The sequence below is a fragment of the Lepisosteus platostomus genome, chromosome 1, assembly GCF_059453375.1.
Source record: "Lepisosteus platostomus isolate fLepPlt1 chromosome 1, fLepPlt1.hap1, whole genome shotgun sequence".
Lineage (NCBI taxonomy): Eukaryota > Metazoa > Chordata > Actinopteri > Semionotiformes > Lepisosteidae > Lepisosteus > Lepisosteus platostomus.
This window is the reverse complement of record NC_142611.1, coordinates 71,521,573-71,538,827: the sequence shown is the minus strand read 5'-3', so window position 1 is coordinate 71,538,827 and position 17,255 is coordinate 71,521,573. Positions and strand designations below refer to the sequence as shown.

General features: G+C 35.9%; 1 protein-coding gene across 6 annotated transcripts in view; it reads right to left on the bottom strand.

The window, feature by feature from the left end:
* Window positions 1-17,255, bottom strand: part of ndst3 (N-deacetylase/N-sulfotransferase (heparan glucosaminyl) 3) — a 305,314-nt gene that overhangs the window by 79,868 nt on the left and 208,191 nt on the right. For all 6 annotated transcript variants that reach the window (XM_088636282.1, XM_088636317.1, XM_088636298.1 and 3 more), the window contains 2 exons: window positions 1,613-1,700; window positions 603-757 (listed from right to left, as the gene is read on the bottom strand). In XM_088636282.1, the coding sequence (XP_088492408.1) occupies window positions 603-757; window positions 1,613-1,700 (243 nt within the window). The remainder of the gene's footprint in view (window positions 1-602; window positions 758-1,612; window positions 1,701-17,255) is intronic.

The following is a 17,255-nucleotide window of genomic DNA, read 5'->3' as shown; positions in this document are numbered from 1 at the left end:
AACTGCAATAGCCTATTTGACATGCAGTATGACAGAAGTATAAAGCTTAAGCTGAAGACTGATCCATAATACCTCTTACAATCTTATAATTTACAAGCATTCCAAATATGCATACTGTACTAAAATCTTCAATTCAAATGGAAAAGTTCATTTTAAGACGTTATTCCTGAGAATACTGCAGCTCTCCATCTAATGACACCTGTAAAATACATTAATACGTGTATGTATCTTTGTTTCGTTTTACGTAAGCTTTACGTAATTCTGGTTTTATCTAAACACTTGCTAGCATGGGAGATCCTCAATGTTGCAGCTGCGTAAATGCTGATTCATAACCTGGCTGACCTACCACTGCATCATTTATTCTCAAGAGAACACCAAGTGTCAACTAAAGTCAGCTACCACCTGACTTTAAATTGTACTTTTTTTTAAGTCAATATAAAATCCTTAACTATAAAAAAATGAAATTGTAGCCCAAGCTATATAACTCTAAAGCAAACGATCCTATCCCAAACTTAGGTGCATCACACTAACAACTTGCTTTATTCAGCTGGCTCTTACCAACTGTAAACAAATGAAAAAAGAACTGAAAGCCCTTTCCTTACCAGAGCAAATTCTTTGTTTAGAATCATCTGTTCCATCAAGGAAGATTCATTGTGGAAAAGATGAGGCTGCATGTGGCTCCACATGTGAGGAAACCACCAGAATTCGTCCACATATTTCAATAATAGGTCATCCCCTTCATCTTCTTCTTCTGTACCTGAGAGGCAGGAAACACAACTTTTATAATTTTTGTTTTCTTTTGATGGAAATATTTCTTTCCATAGGTTGTTCAACATTTTCTTACTTATTTAGTAACATTTACTTAATCTGGTAGACTTACAGTATGCAATGAGGCTTCTCAGAACAAAATATTATTTATAAAAAATCAGCCTTTGAAAACTGCATTTACTTTAAGTATTTTAAATGTTGTGTTTAGGCAGTTAGTTGAAGCATACGATTTGGGGTTTGACATTTTGTATTCTTGCTCTGTGTTTTTTATGATATATACTTAATGTTTGAGACACTTTAACATGATCATTTTACAACAGAAAGAACAAAAGGATGATTCACAATATACAACATCAATTGCAGCATTAACATGAGCATAAAGCAAAACAATGTGAAGATGCCAAATGTTTTCCCAATGCCCACGTTTTTGTGGGCTTAAATCATTGTATTTATAAAAAATCCTTAGGATATTAATATATATATATATTAAGGATATTTTACTGTATATGCCAAAACTCCATCAGGAACCAGGAGAAATGAGCTGTGCCTCATGTTTTCCTGCTTGTTATGAGCCATTCACACTCACATATCTAGCCACTCCCCCATTAAATAAAAAAAATGCTGCAGACTATAACAGTGGCTCAATCTTTTTCTTCCTATGTCAGTTATAATGAGATCAGCGCTGTATAATAATTTAGGGGGCTCTAACAAGATTTAATACATGTGGGAGCTAAGCCATTGCTTGCCTTATATTAGTGATGGAGTCCTATAATGAAAGTACCACTCTCTATAGCACACACAAATCCATGAGTGATAGGCTAGCAAGCTCTCTCTATTAGCTTACCAGTGTGGTAGAACTTTCCTGAAAATCCAAGGTTGAAAGTAAAATTTGTTATTTGAGAACGGAGTAGATTCTGCATATCCAGAAGGGCCTGTATTAAAAAAAGATAGGGTTAAAACATTCATTTAATATTTTTAGTTGAATATTTTATGGTTTATTTTTGTGAACCTGTAAGGCACTAAAATTAAGTTTTCTAAAACACTAGGAATCAGAGTCTGCAAAAGAAAACCTCATTGAATTTCATTTTCTCATAAATTCTGCCCTTGGTTATGACAAGAAATTTCACACATGGGAAAGCAACACAGTAAACTACTTCCAGTAGCTGCACAGCAAATGCATTTATTGGTGTATGTGTTGTTTATTGAGGCATTAAAAGATTTGCAGAATCACAGTATAGAAAATGAATGGAAAGACTGTAATAAGCAATTTTGAAAAGGAGGTATTATTTTACATATACAAAGTAAAGTCACTTCTTAATTAATAAATTACCTGTACACAACTGTACAGATAGTAAAACTTAAACACATGCAAGACAATAAATCAAATAATGGGGGAATGTACCCATACAGTTAGTTGTAAGGGAAGTGTTATCTTTTGATGTTGTATCCCTTACTTTCTTAATATGAACCACACAAAAAATGCAGTAAGTACAGATATCCCATCTCAACAAATTTAAATGACCACAAGGTACATTTGCTGTGTTAAGGAAATAGTTACTATTTTTATTTTCCTCATTTTCATTTACTGTTTATAGTATATGTTCTGTTTCTTTGACCTTAGCACTTAATTTTCCATATACATTTGTGGTTGAACTTCAATCTCTGGGTACCACTGACTGTGCCCATTTAAATTCATTCACATTTAATGCATCAATGCATTTCACAATGGCAGATGAACAGTATTTATGTGTGATGTTCTGAGTTATTGGCTGCTAATGAGACTCTGGCTCACATCACTATAAGGACTAAATACTCCTTTCCTCATTTTAATGAGTTCATTATTTCCTGCCTCTTGGACGAAAGACAACAAATTTCTTTTAATTAAAGGTCAAAACTCCTCAGGCTAAGCAAATTGAAGGGCTTATCAAGTTCCCGAGGGCTCCCTGAAGAAGATTCTGCATCATCCCTCGAAACTGATCCGGGGCTCGGCCTTCCATTTTAACAACCGGCATTCTGCACTTGCCCACAGAAACCAGCAGCTCTCTGGAGACAGCTGCTCTAATTTTAAACGAAGGCTGAACAATGTTAAGGCATGGATGTGTCTTTCTATCCTCAGACAGCATGAAAATCCAAAGTCAGCCAAAGTAATTAAAGAGCCTCTCCTACTCAGCCAAAGGGCTGCACTGATCAATACTGCTGCCGGGGCATGATTAGTTGTTTTGCAGCGGGGGGATGATTTATGGAACGTGCGTGGCAGATGCCAGATTAATGGAGCTAACAAAAATAATCTCATATTTCTTGTCAGGGAGGCGATGCAAATGCAATCAATATTATTGCGCCTGTGTTTCAGCCTGCATGAGCATGTGTGTGCGGTTGAAAAAAAATAATTAAAGAATATATCAGAGTAGGTATATATAGGTGTGCTTAGATGCCATGCAAGGAACCTCCTGGTGGTACAATTGTAAAGAATGTGAGCATCACTCTGTGTTTGTAAAGGACCCACACATAAACGTTATGCCTATTTTCATCTTTGAAGAGCTATCATATGAGAAAAGTGGAAAGAGAATATATTAATAAAATTGAAGCCCTGCTTTTTCTAGGATAAAAATACAGATGAATGTATAAAGAACTACTTAATAAGCATTAATGTCATAGACCTCTACCATCATGATGTCATACATTTTTTCCAGAAAAAAAGCACCTGTAATGTGTTGTTGCAGCTAGATAGGCAGTGGTCAACAATAAGCTAGTGTCAACATTTGCAGTTCTCTGAAGCTTCAAATCAAGAAAGGAAGAGAGGTTTTTATTTAGTTGTACTGGGTCTGAGACACATTGAAAAAAGGAGTCCTCTGGTTTACCTTGGTTAATTAGGTTCTTGGTAAATCGTAATTATCAACAGTCCAGGAACACAGGATAAAATATTAAAGCAAAAGACAGGAAGACAGGAGAGAGGAAATAAAGGAGAGAAAGACACAAGGAGGAAAAAGAGACAGTGCCAGGCAGGAGGATCTTGTTCCAATCAACCAGTTTTGAGTTGAGCATTTGAATTTTGTTAAAAGAGCCTGCCATTCTGTTGTTTTTAGGAAACTATGATTTTTTTGTATACGGTATCTTAAGGTTAAGAAGTCTTTCCTAGCTAGTGGATGCATTTTTAGAATGGGGGAAATACTGTAGGTTTCCCATTCACTTCATAGCGTCCAGATTTATAGAGAAATGTAATGGTAGGTTATATTCTGTGTAGTGAAAAAGGCAGTTTTATCTCTCTTGTTGGCATGCATAGGTATTACTGTATACAGTATAGATGTTACATAGGATCTAGCAGTCTGGGTTTTTTTTCTGCTTGGTCAGGACATAGGCCTCCGAGATGCCTTGTTTGTAAATAGAGTAACTTGTACAGTATGTTATGTTTTGTTGTTTACTGTGTGTCACTGTCATTATTTATAAACTTTTGTTTAAAATATTTGTTTGTTAATTTGTTAAACATCTGTTTCGCCAGTGTGCCCTATTTATTACTGTTACTCCAAAGCTGTAACAGAGAATAAAGAGAACTCATATTATATTTTCGTAACTCCTATTTGTAACAGCATATGAAAGTTACAAAGAGACAAAATAAAATCTTTACATGTGTACGTGTACTGAATTCACACTTCTGAATGGTTTCTTTTGTGTCTTGTTCTTTACCAACATATTTCTATTCAAATCAGGTTACGCTTTTAATTATGTTATGGTGTGTCTATCATCTTTTGTCACTTTTAAATGAAAGTAAATTAAATCTAATGCCTCAACATAGTGATAAGCAGGTGTGATGTCCCTCGATAATGTTTTATGTAAAGATTTTGAAAATGTACCAACAAATGCATTGATTATAACAGGGGAGGGGGAGCACTATCCTTATTAAATATTTGTTTATTGTGAGTAACAGAATATGTTCTGCTATGAGAATGTTTTGGTGTATTAATACTGGCTATTCTCAATTTAATTCACGTCCGTAAAGAAAATAATTGTTAAAAGAATACAATTAATATACTTGAATTATTAAATTAATGGTTCTTTTACAGGGTGTTTTGTCAGAGATACCATTTAATTCATTTACAAATTGCTTAATGAAGCAGAACAGTTGTTTTTTTTCTATTGTAAAAATACTGCTCAGAATGTAACTTACTGAATGGAGCAAAAAAGAGATTCTCTATGGATCTGGGCCCATAAAGGTTTGTTTTTACAGTGTAAAACTCAATTGCCCCTTAATTGCAAAGATGTGCACTCGGTATTATAGCAAAAGGCTCTGATTTTTAACTCTTTGGTACAATAATTTGCAATATATATCATTATAATTGTTTAAAGTATTTATTCTAATGTTTGGTTAATGGACTTTAGACCTACTAATTGTTTTGTGTAACGTCAACTGTACTCTTGCATCTAACTGCTTTAGTGGCATTATCTCTCAAAATTCATGAATATTCATCCTTTTGCCCATGTTTAGAAGACCTTTAGGGCAAGGTGATAAGACTGGGAGAGAATTTTGGAGGCTTATTTTTTTCAGGTTAAAAGGACATGACCGCAAGCATTTCTTCATCAAATCAGATGGTGTGCAAGGTGAGGAGGTTAGCAAAAAAAAGAAAAGCAGTTCAGGGGTTATTTTCCCTTAGCAGCTCACCGGAGATGCTTTTCTGCTAAATACACACTAGAAAGACAACTCAAGAATTATGATTGTGAACTCTGCACCCCATGCCGTGTCAACCACTACAGTAATATGATATATAGCTCCCATCTCTGGATCAGTGTTAAACTTTTAAGTAAGACAATATGCAGCAACAGTTGGAAGACACATTTTATTTGATACACTACCCTTTTGTCATGCAGCTGTCTCACGAGCAAACATATACAGTATATACAGTGCCTTGCGAAAGTATTCGGCCCCCTTGAACTTTTCAACCTTTTGCCACATTTCAGGCTTCAAACATAAAGATATAAATTTTTTATTTTATGTGAAGAATCACCAACAAGTGGGACACAATTGTGAAGTGGAACGAAATCTATTGGATTTTTGAAACTTTTTTAACTAATAAAAAAATGAAAAGTGGGGCGTGCAAAAGTATTCGGCCCCCTTGCGTTAATACTTTGTAGAGCCACCTTTTGCTGCGATTACAGCTGCAAGTCGCTTGGGGTATGTCTCTATCAGTTTTGCACATCGAGAGACTGAAATTCTTGCCCATTCTTCCTTGCAAAACAGCTCGAGCTCAGTGAGGTTGGATGGAGAGCGTTTGTGAACAGCAGTTTTCAGCTCTTTCCACAGATTCTCGATTGGATTCAGGTCTGGACTTTGACTTGGCCATTCAAACACCTGGATACGTTTATTTGTGAACCATTCCTTTGTAGATTTTGCTGTATGTTTGGGATCATTGTCTTGTTGGAAGATAAATCTCTGTCCCAGTTTCAGGTCTTTTGCAGACTCCAACAGGTTTTCATCCAGAATGGTCCTGTATTTGGCTGCATCCATCTTCCCCTCAATTTTAACCATCTTCCCTGTCCCTGCTGAAGAAAAGCAGGCCCAAACCATGATGCTGCCACCACCATGTTTGACAGTGGGGATGGTGTGTTGAGGGTGATGAGCTGTGTTGCTTTTACGCCAAACATATCGTTTTGCATTGCGGCCAAAAAGTTCGATTTTGGTTTCATCTGACCAGAGCACCTTCTTCCACATGTTTGGGGTGTCTCCCAGGTGGCTTGTGGCAAACTTTAGACGAGACTTTTTATGGATATCTTTGAGAAATGGCTTTCTTCTTGCCACTCTTCCATAAAGGCCAGATTTGTGCAGTGTAAGACTGATTGTTGTCCTATGGACAGACTCTCCCACCTCAGCTGTAGTTCTCTGCAGTTCATCCAGAGTGATCATGGGCCTCTTGGCTGCATCTCTGATCAGTCTTCTCCTTGTCTGAGCTGAAAGTTTAGAGGGACGGCCAGGTCTTGGTAGATTTGCAGTGGTCTGATACTCCTTCCATTTCAAGAAGATCGCTTGCACAGTGCTCCTTGGGATGTTTGAAGCTTGGGAAATCTTTTTGTATCCAAATCCGGCTTTAAACTTCTCCACAACAGTATTACGGACCTGCCTGGTGTGTTCCTTGGTCTTCATGATGCTCTCTGCGCTTTCAACAGAACCTTGAGACTATCACAGAGCAGGTGCATTTATACAGAGACTTGATTACACACAGGTGGATTCTATTTATCACCATCAGTCATTTAGGACAACATTGGATCATTCAGAGATCCTCGCTGAACTTCTGGAGTGAGTTTGCTGCACTGAAAGTAAAGGGGCCGAATAATTTTGCACGCCCCACTTTTCATTTTTTTATTAGTTAAAAAAGTTTCAAAAATCCAATAGATTTCGTTCCACTTCACAATTGTGTCCCACTTGTTGGTGATTCTTCACATAAAATAAAAAATTTATATCTTTATGTTTGAAGCCTGAAATGTGGCAAAAGGTTGAAAAGTTCAAGGGGGCCGAATACTTTCGCAAGGCACTGTAAGGATGTCTGAGACTGGATAAGCTACTGGATGTGAAGAAATGCTTTTTTCTCCAAAATTAAGAAGAAACACAAATCTTGAAATGTGTGAAGAAAAGAACAATCAAAATAATGTTTAATATTAAATTTATTAATAACTTACATTGGTACAAAATACACAATTAGAGCATTAAAGAAATCTTGCATTTATAGCCCTTTCATAATGTTTTGAAGTATCTTCAAGAATCAAATACAATAGGTAATACCTGGCTCATGTCAACATTTCCAGTTCTCAGGGGCTTCAAAGCAAGTAGATCTTTGCTGAGATGTAGGGTGCATTTTAAGAATAGGGAGATAGGCTCCCATTCCTTTTCTAGCTTCTGAGTCTACAGAGAAAGAGATTTAACTGTAGGTCATATTCTCTTTGGTCTAGAAGGCAGCTTTATCTCTTATTTTGGCCTTTGAATATTTGGTAGCTGTCTGTAGTTTTTCTGGGTGGTTAGGATGTAGGCCACTTGGATGCCTTGTGTCTAAATGTGTAAATTTGTTAATAGTGTAACTTGTAGGTAGTATGTCTATGTTGTGTGTTGTTTAATGTGTCATTGTTAATAAATATTTGTTTAACCCAGAGTGCCAGATTGATTATCTGCTGTTATAAATTGTCACAGAACAAAGAACACATATGCCTCTAATTATACCAAATACTTGGGTATATTCTTGTCAGAAAATTAACAAATTGGGGGTTATGATTAATTATTTTAATAATTCGGTCATGATATTTCTCTATTATTGTAACCCCCTATTTGTAGGATTTTTGCTTGGAAAATGTATACAATTTTAATAAATAACAGGGAGTGGAAAGAATAATGTAAACACTTAATAAAAACTACTCTTATTTTGAAGTAAACTGCAATGAAAAAGGATTGATTTCAATGCTAATTACTAATACATTCCCACTATAAAAAGATGTCTTATAATCAACACTTTAATATGTAAGTTTCTAAAGCAACATGAGAGATCTAACAGGTTTCGAGAGAAGTAAAATATTTGGTGTCTAAATTTCAGGTGTGCCAGTCACAGAAATGGCAAAAATATTTCATACGTTATGGGGAACAGTGTCAAAAATCATATCAGCATACGCCAGCATCAGGTAAGAGGAATGGTCGCAAATCAAAGCTCACTGAAAGGAATAGATGGAGGCTTTATAGGATAGTTGCTAAAAAACATAAAACAACAACTTCATAAATGACCACAGTTATTAATCTACACCTCCTTGACTTACAAAAACTGTACATTGTGAACTTCAAAAAGCTGATATTTATGGTAGTGCTGCTATTTGGAAGACACTTGTAACCAAGGCCAATGCGCAGCAACACATAACCTAATGTAGTGAGCACAAAATGGGACTTCTGAGCAGCAAAAGAAAGTAATATAATCTGACGAATTGTCTTTTTCTTCCTGCATCTGGATGGGTTAATGTTTGGTGCAAGCCAAAGGAACCCTTCAACACACTGCTTTCTCCAACTGTTAAACATGGTGGTGGATCTGTTATGGTATGGGCAGCTATCGCGTTAGGTTCATTATGCCCAATTATTACTCTATATGGCAGATCTATGACCAAGGAATACAAAAAGCCTTTGTAGGCAACCAGGTGCACACTATGGTGCAAAAACTGTTTCCTGATAATGTTTCTATATTCCAAGACAATAGCTCCCCCATATACACAAAGCTTTCAAGAGTGGTTTCAAGAACAACAGGATTAATATCTTCCATGGTCTTCCCTTTTAGCAGGTCTAAACTTCATTGAACCTTTATGAGATTTTCTGAAACAAAGAGTGCAAAGTCAATTCCCACCTCCTTCTGGAGGCTTTTCTTCTTGAAGAATAGTCTAAAATCCTACTAAAAATATTTCAAAACTTGTATAACAGTATAGAAGAAGGACTGAAACTGTTCCAAAGGCAAAGGGCAGCCAAGCTCTTTTTTTAGTTAAAAAACATTCATACAGTAAATTGCTTTGTGTTTCCTATATATGTTTGGTGAAGTAGACTACCAGCTCCAAATATACAACCTAATTCTAATTCATTTACAGTATAAGTTAATTATAAGTGCTATATTGGCCTTTTAAGTGGTAACATACACACATATAGTATAACTTATTCATATTGTGTATTGATATTGTTACGACCCCAAGTGTCTAGGGGTAAAGGGGTGTAACATTTAGGATAATTTTTGGATGCAGGAGGATTCTGGTGAGGGACTTGGGAAGCGTGATAACAAGGGTGAATAAATGACTGGTATAAAATAGGACACAATAACACAAATGGGTAAGGAACTAGAGTGGTGCCAAAGAAAAGAAAATAACAAACAAAATGGAGCTGGCTAGGTGGGTGAGGGAAAGCTAACCTGATTACAAAAGAAAACCCGAAACACACGGTCTTCGGCGTTTTCAACACCCTAGCTAATCTCCACTGACTACCCAAAACCATACAAAAAAAACGACACTCACCCGTACTAAACTAGTGTGACTAATACAAGAATCAACTACATGTGTGCAAAATGTACCCAACAACCTGAACTAACTCTATACACAAAAGTTCACACAAATCCACAAGTGAACTACGAATACAAACGAGAGTAGACAAGTAACGGCTTGTCCACACCTGAAGAAGGCTCCACGGCCGAAACGTTGTGTTCTCTTTCTTCTTTTTTTCAGCATGGAATAAACCTATTACTTGTTCCTAAGTAACGGTACAAAAGCACACAGGGGTTGATACAATAACAAGTTTGGGCAAGGTAATGGCAAAATAAGGAAAACACAAACAAACTAAAGTACAAAGAGACAAACAGAAACCAACGAAACAACAAAGCCGAAGCTATACAAAAACACACACACATAAAGCAAAACCAAGCAGGACCAAAGTCAAACCAAAGGCCTCTTCCTTCTGAAAACCTCCATGTTTTATACCAAATAAAATGAGTTGTGATTTGTCTAGAAGCTAATTGAAGATGATGTCAGTGGTGTAATGGTTCAATGGGGGAGAGAGAGCAATCAACGTCAGAAGTGTGGAACAAAACAACAATAACACATAGACCACACACTGGGATGTAACAATATAAGTTCAACAATACACAATCTGAATAAGTAATACTGTAAGTAAAGGTTAACAAATGTGTAACAGAATCACTGTGACACGCAAGTTGTCACGCCCTCTGCAGCCAGAGGGCGCTCCTTCTCTGTCCTGTCTCTCATCTCTGGTTCTTTGCTGTCCTCCCGGTGTTTCTCTCTCTCTGGGGCTATATATTTCCGGGTCTTTCAGTCTGCCGGGGCTCAGCATTGACATTCGGATGTCCTGAGACCCGCCTAGCACCAGGTTGCCCCACGTCCGCTACCTGAGGGCATAGGTTTCTATATGGCATTCCCTGAACAGCTGAGCCCGGTCTTGCCGTTACGCATAGGGTCTTTTCGCTCTCCTGTCATTCCACGGTTTGTCCCTTCAGACATCCGTGACACAAGTGATAACTGTATCTGGAAACCTGGTACATTATTCAGTGTGTTTATTCTTAGATAATACTTCAGTATTTTGATAAAACATGATTTTCAGTAGAAAATCAGATTGCTGCTGGATATGGTACTGGTAGACCAGTAGGTGAAGCTGTTCTCTCTCTCAGAAATTCAAAACAAATACCAGTGGTAGGGAACACTGAGTACAATTCCCAAAAGCACAATTTAGAAAAAAAAGGATGCAGATGGGCATTGATTCAGACATGTATAGGCTGACAGGAAAAGGAAAATTGCAAAAATATCCTTGTTGTTAGAGCTCTGCATTGATATAAAGTGTGTATTGCACATGGGTGTACAGTAAATGCCTCAAAAGCATATATGGAGCTGAAAAAGGATAGTATTCACAGATTTCATACAATAGCTTGTTGCAGAAGGCAAAATAAAATACTTAATGCTTTCCTGATGAGTATTTGTAGTTTGACAATTAACAGTACCATTCTAAAGTGTCATCTTTGTTGTCATGACAACACCCCATGTCTTTCACAATATGCTTGCTATATAAATCTACATAAAACTCTATAGTTTACCGCTTAGATTTAACTATGAGCTTAGACTTAAGTGTTTGAACAATAAACAGTATATGTTACAAGGAACAAAAGACTAATGGACTCTTAATTACAAAATTGAATTTTGTATTTGGAAAGAAACAAGTAAAAGTAAAGGAACTGAAGAATGCAAAACAGAGAAAGAAAAATAATCTCTGTGAAAAAATGATTTATGATTGCATGTCAAATAAGAAAATATTCACTTGAATTTTGAAATTATAATTGAACATTTCTACAAGGCACTGGCCATCTGTAACTGTTTTCATGGCATTTTATTGGTTATCATTTTTAGGTGCAAAATCACTGTCTTGCACAGCAGTGGTTAGAAGAATTTTAAATCTTTCTTCCTGCTGTCCTGGATTTGGCAGCAAGTGATAAAAAACATGACAGTCCTCTCATGCCTGTCAGTTTTCATGCAGTCACGACGAGGCCTAGGCTCTTCAGTCTGAATACATATCCATCTCAGCCCAGCCTCAAGATGAAAAATTAAAGGCTTCCTGTGTATGTCAAGTAGAAGTGTAGCTGCCTTCATTCCATCAGGTAACTTTCTGCATTTTAGGATTTTGAGAATGACAGGGCTGCCTTTAGAATGCAAAATTAATCACAATGCTTTTAGCATTTCCTTACAAAATCATTCCATTGCTCAGGTTTCTGAGATAAGCACACATTATATTACTGGTAGGGAACACAGATAAAGTAGCACGGAAAAGCTGAAGCAGATTTTTTGAAACCCAGTGTTTGCTTGTCAGAAAGCTTCTTCAACACATCAACAACATTTTTTAAAATATTTAACATATTTAGTTTCTTAATACTGTAATAAAAATAATGTCCCCTTAAGACTAATATATAGCGAGATTACATGGTATTAATTTATTTAAAGGCACCTATGAAAGACTGAGCAGGCAGGTTTACCAGACTTATGATGTATTTAAAGATGACACTAAAATTTTGGTTGTGAACTACAAAAATGGATACTTATAAAGAAACACTCAGTAATGTAGGTGTTTCAGGGGGAAAGAAAGGTTATGGTATTATTATGTTAAAGTTAGTTATTACGTTATACTTAATTTGGAGTGCCAGTGAGAGCCTAAAGGTTGTGATCTGTCAGCTCCTTATCCCTACTGGTTGATATATTGAACCCACACTGATCAAGCTCCTCAGTAGATAAATACATGAACGTGAATGAACACATTTCCAGTGATTTGGTCACATATACTGCCATGTCAGATAAACTGCCATTTATTGCCTAGCACATATCAGATACAGGGGCTTAAGACAATCAAATTGAATTGATAAAATTCTATTAACACTATTTTAATAGCAACTGTCTTAACAATATATTTAAAATACAGTATATAATGTGTTTTTGTACTTTGTTGTAGACTACTCTAAAAATAGAAGAAAGACTGAAGTGATATTCCCTTATGAGTAAGGAAGTATAACGGAGATAACTAAATATTAGAGAGAATATATTATGGAGAAAAATAAGTCTGAGGCTTTGTTTTTCTAAGTACTTATGACAAAAATATCCCGCTAAAAATTCCTTAAATTAATTCTGCACTATTACTTTTTAAAAAAACAAAGCTAGGCACATCAGAAACTGTAAGGGAATGACAAAACTTTAAATGGCATTTCTATCTAGGTTTTATGGGACTATTAGAGAGTGAAGGGCTAGATGGTGGCAGAGTAACAAATTCTCATATAAAAACACAACATAAATAACCACACTGACTTTACACAGACCTCCAACTGTTCATGTGGTAAAAAGTCCAGCAATTTACGTAGGTAGTACAGTCAACAATATATTCTTCCTTTTATAGGTAATTTGCAACTGACAGAAAATAAAATAAAATCCAGTTTCAAGGAGACATTTCCCATCATTTTGCTTCAGGACACTATTGATAATCAAAGCAAATACAATCTCCAGGTTTATTAGGTTAAACCTGAACCAAATCACATTTACAGTGAGGCTTGGACAGCTGTGTTTTTTATTATAAATTTAAGTGATGCTTACAGTTTCCACATCTTCAGCAAAAAAACAGTAAAACCGCTGTATCTTCCAAAAACCGCAGATGTCTTTCTGCTTTCATTTTAGCAACAACAAACTGGATAACAATAGCTTGTTACACAGACATGGATTAGTGGACTGCAGAAGCTTTGTAATCAGGTTATAGACTCTGCTCATCTTGGCTCGAATACATAGGTGGTGGAACACTGTGGAGGTTTCTTGAAAGTGAAACATAATGTCAACACATGGAAAGATAAAGGTCCTATCCTTGATATTCAGTATGCAGATAAGTTGTTAACATAGACAGAAACAAATCTTGCATTTCATGCCATCAGGAAGGTTTCCAGTGTTTGAAAAATTAACTTCATAATAGAATAGGAATAAAGTTAATCGATTGATCCATTTTCTAACCGCTTTATCCAATATAGGTTCACGGGAGAGCTGAGTCTATCCTGGCAAGTAACAGGCGCAAAACAGGCTACAGCCTGGATGGGACACACACACACAACCAAAGACATGCAGACACACACACACCAGCCCAATTTTCCCATAGCCAATTAACCTACCAGTATTGTTTTGGACTACGGCAGGAAATAGGAGCACCTGGAGGAAACCCTTGTGATCACTAGGAGAACATACAAACTCAACATAGACAGCATACAAGGAATTGAACCCAGAGTTCCATTGCTGAGACACAGCAATGCTAACTACTGTGCCAATGTGCCGCCTAAACAGAGATAATTAAATAACAACTCTAGGAAATAATTAAATGTAGGCTTCAGATGCCCAAGAACAATCACTGTTGTAAAAACACTCTTAATATCTCTGTTTTTCATTCATTCAAAAAAGAACATTTTATCTCTGGAGCAAAATCTTTTGAACGTGATCCTATGTGTCTGGCAGCTCTCTTTGACAGAGCTTTAAAGTTGAACAGAGCCCTCTGGCTGTGTTATATATTTATATATTTTTCTTTAAAATGAAAAACCTGGTATTCAACAAGAGACACTTTACTTATACAAAAAACATTAAAAAGGGTATTTGAAATCATATTGTGGCTTATATGCCTCTGTAGTCGTTTCATCTTTACTTTTACTTTAACGTCCTATGGACGTTGATTCTGTTATCCTGAACTGTAAAACCAATCCAATCTCCTAGACCCACCAATTTATTTATTGATTTCCCATCTACAATGATGTGTTATCAGTGTCCCTCCCTCACACTGAGAATAAGGTGTGCCATCGGGTGATGATATTCTATTTGCTCACTGAAATCAATGACAATAAGAAAGTGTGATATATTGAAAGGTATATATCAAGCACAGCCAAAAGTGGAAGGATGAATGATATAGACCTAGATCTCTGTGGCTGTATGCTCTTATGAAATGCATTCTGGAACTGAAAAACATTACAAATTAATATTTTACATTATAAGTTATGATACATCTAAACATAGAATGGGGGGTCTTCATTTCTGAATTGTGTACAGTATATACACTACATGTTCATTTTGTGCTAATGTGCTGGTGTGTCTTATACAGTAGCAGCAAAAAAAAAGATGTGTAAGCAACACACATATTAATCAACGATTAGTAAAGACACATTAATTGCAAAATGCATATCAATTTACCATACACTATGTAAGGACACAACATAAAAACAACATGAGCCTATATATAGCAATTTGAAGCTTTGCATTTGAGTATACTATACGTTCTCATTTGACAAAATGTGAGAAACCATCTGTGAATATATTATTTAGCTTCTGCAAACCAACAGCTTGAACAGGATATGACATGTCTTAAAAGGTTCTGAAATATCTGAATTCAGATTTGTCTGATTTCAGATTTTGAGCAAGAACACATTTTGTTGAGGCAGTGATGGTCAAAGAATGTAGGAGTCAAATGCATGCTCTTCAATAGGATCGAGATCTGGGAAGAAGATGAAAGTCTGTCTGTGATTTTGGCTTTAGGAGTTCGACAAAATTCCAAAGTGTGAGGAGAAAACAAGGAAGATGCCAAAAGTCGTTTTCAAGGTTTTATTACACCTCAGCCAGACAAAATATTTATCACTTGATAGATCAATCCCTTCTTTTTGGAATGAGTACTGAAAAAAATGAATACCAGTAAAAATGAGTAGCTTCAGCATGAGCTTCTTTAAGAATACAAAAACAATATCTGACATCAAGTGGTAAGAAATCATTAATTTCCCTCTGAAAAAAACAAAATTCTAAAATATCTACAGCTGATGACTACCACAAATGAAAACTGATACACAGAAACGTACGTCACCGGCATTGTAACATTGAAAACCGCACAACATAGCTGAAACATTTTTCGAGCAAGACTGATCGAGTGAGTCTCGCACTGTAGACAGAAAAGAGTTTTATTCCCCAAACATCATGTAACCACACCCACATAGAATGATCTATGTATAATAATAACTAGTTCAGGTGGGTAGCTGTGTCAGCATGCATAGCCTGCAAATGAACAATAAACAATAAACCTATTACTTGTTTTGTTTGCATAATAACAAAGGTAAAGATGTGTGCATACATTGACATTAATTATATAAAAATAATTAAATAGCCATGTTTATTTTCTAAAATAAAGCAAACTATGTATGTTCATCATTCTTTTTTTTCCACTGCCAAGAAATCTTATTTACGTAATGTATTAAATTGTAAACATCATATCGCTAACCAACAATTCACACATCCCACTGTCTCTATTATGGCATGGACAGCGCTAATGCATCTGTGCTAGCCTGCTGAAAGGTTTGCCTCAAGGATAGAAAACCAACCTGTTTATTAAACCTACAACTAAACTGTAAGGGTAGCTGTTTCTTTGTTTTACTACCAATATGACCTTGTTTTTCAAAGGTTTACTTTCAAAACTCTAAACATAATGGTCCCTTTTTTATTTTTTAAAAATGAACAGGTATTCCTTCGTCACAGGAAAACCTTAAATCATTATGTAACTGTGTATACACAGGATGGACACAAATGAACAGGGACAGTGACTGCACCGCTAAAAGTGCATCAACACAATTTTGTGTTTCTAAAGCCTACTATGCTCTGAGTGGCACTGGGAGTGTATTCATCTGTGTGTGTCAGCATCGTTAGCTTTTCAGCAGAGAATAATTTTCTTTTCCATTGTATAGCATGAAATCAGGACATCAAACAAAGCGCTTCATAAATTATTAAAGGAGGTCAGACACTCTCTGCTTTGCAGCACAAGGTGTTTTATATTCAATAGGTCTAACATACTGTTTTGCAATTCTTTGACAGGTATGACAGCAGGGGGTAACAGTACTTAAAAAGGAGTTCAACTGATGTCAAAGAAGCATGGCTCATAGAACTAATAAGGCATTTTCTATTATTGTTATTATAATATCAGAAAGAATACCTTTGAGATTGAGGTTAATTTCAGCAAGTGCCTGAAGACATATGAGCATATGGGTCACAGTTTAAGAAATACAAAGCCTCAGTATTCAATGGATATGTCCTCAAACGTCCAGTATACAGTGTGTGGACCTGCCATGTTCCAGAGTAAAAGTCAGAACTGAAATTACTTGCAATAACTGAAAGTCTAGTTTACTTATATATATTCTGAACCCAGGTAATATTTCTTTAGTTTGTATTTGAATAAAATAGACTGAAAAGTTTTTGGGAGTGCAAATGTAACTTGGAAATTAAGGTGACTTTTAGACCATACCACACCACAATATACTAATAAGCACCTAAAAACTGTGCTCTTCATTATTTTGTTTAATAAAATTATTATATATAAATAAATATTATAATTATATAGATGAAGATGTAGATTGACTAAAAAAAACATCAAATGAATTAAATAAGGAATAAGCAATTAAAAT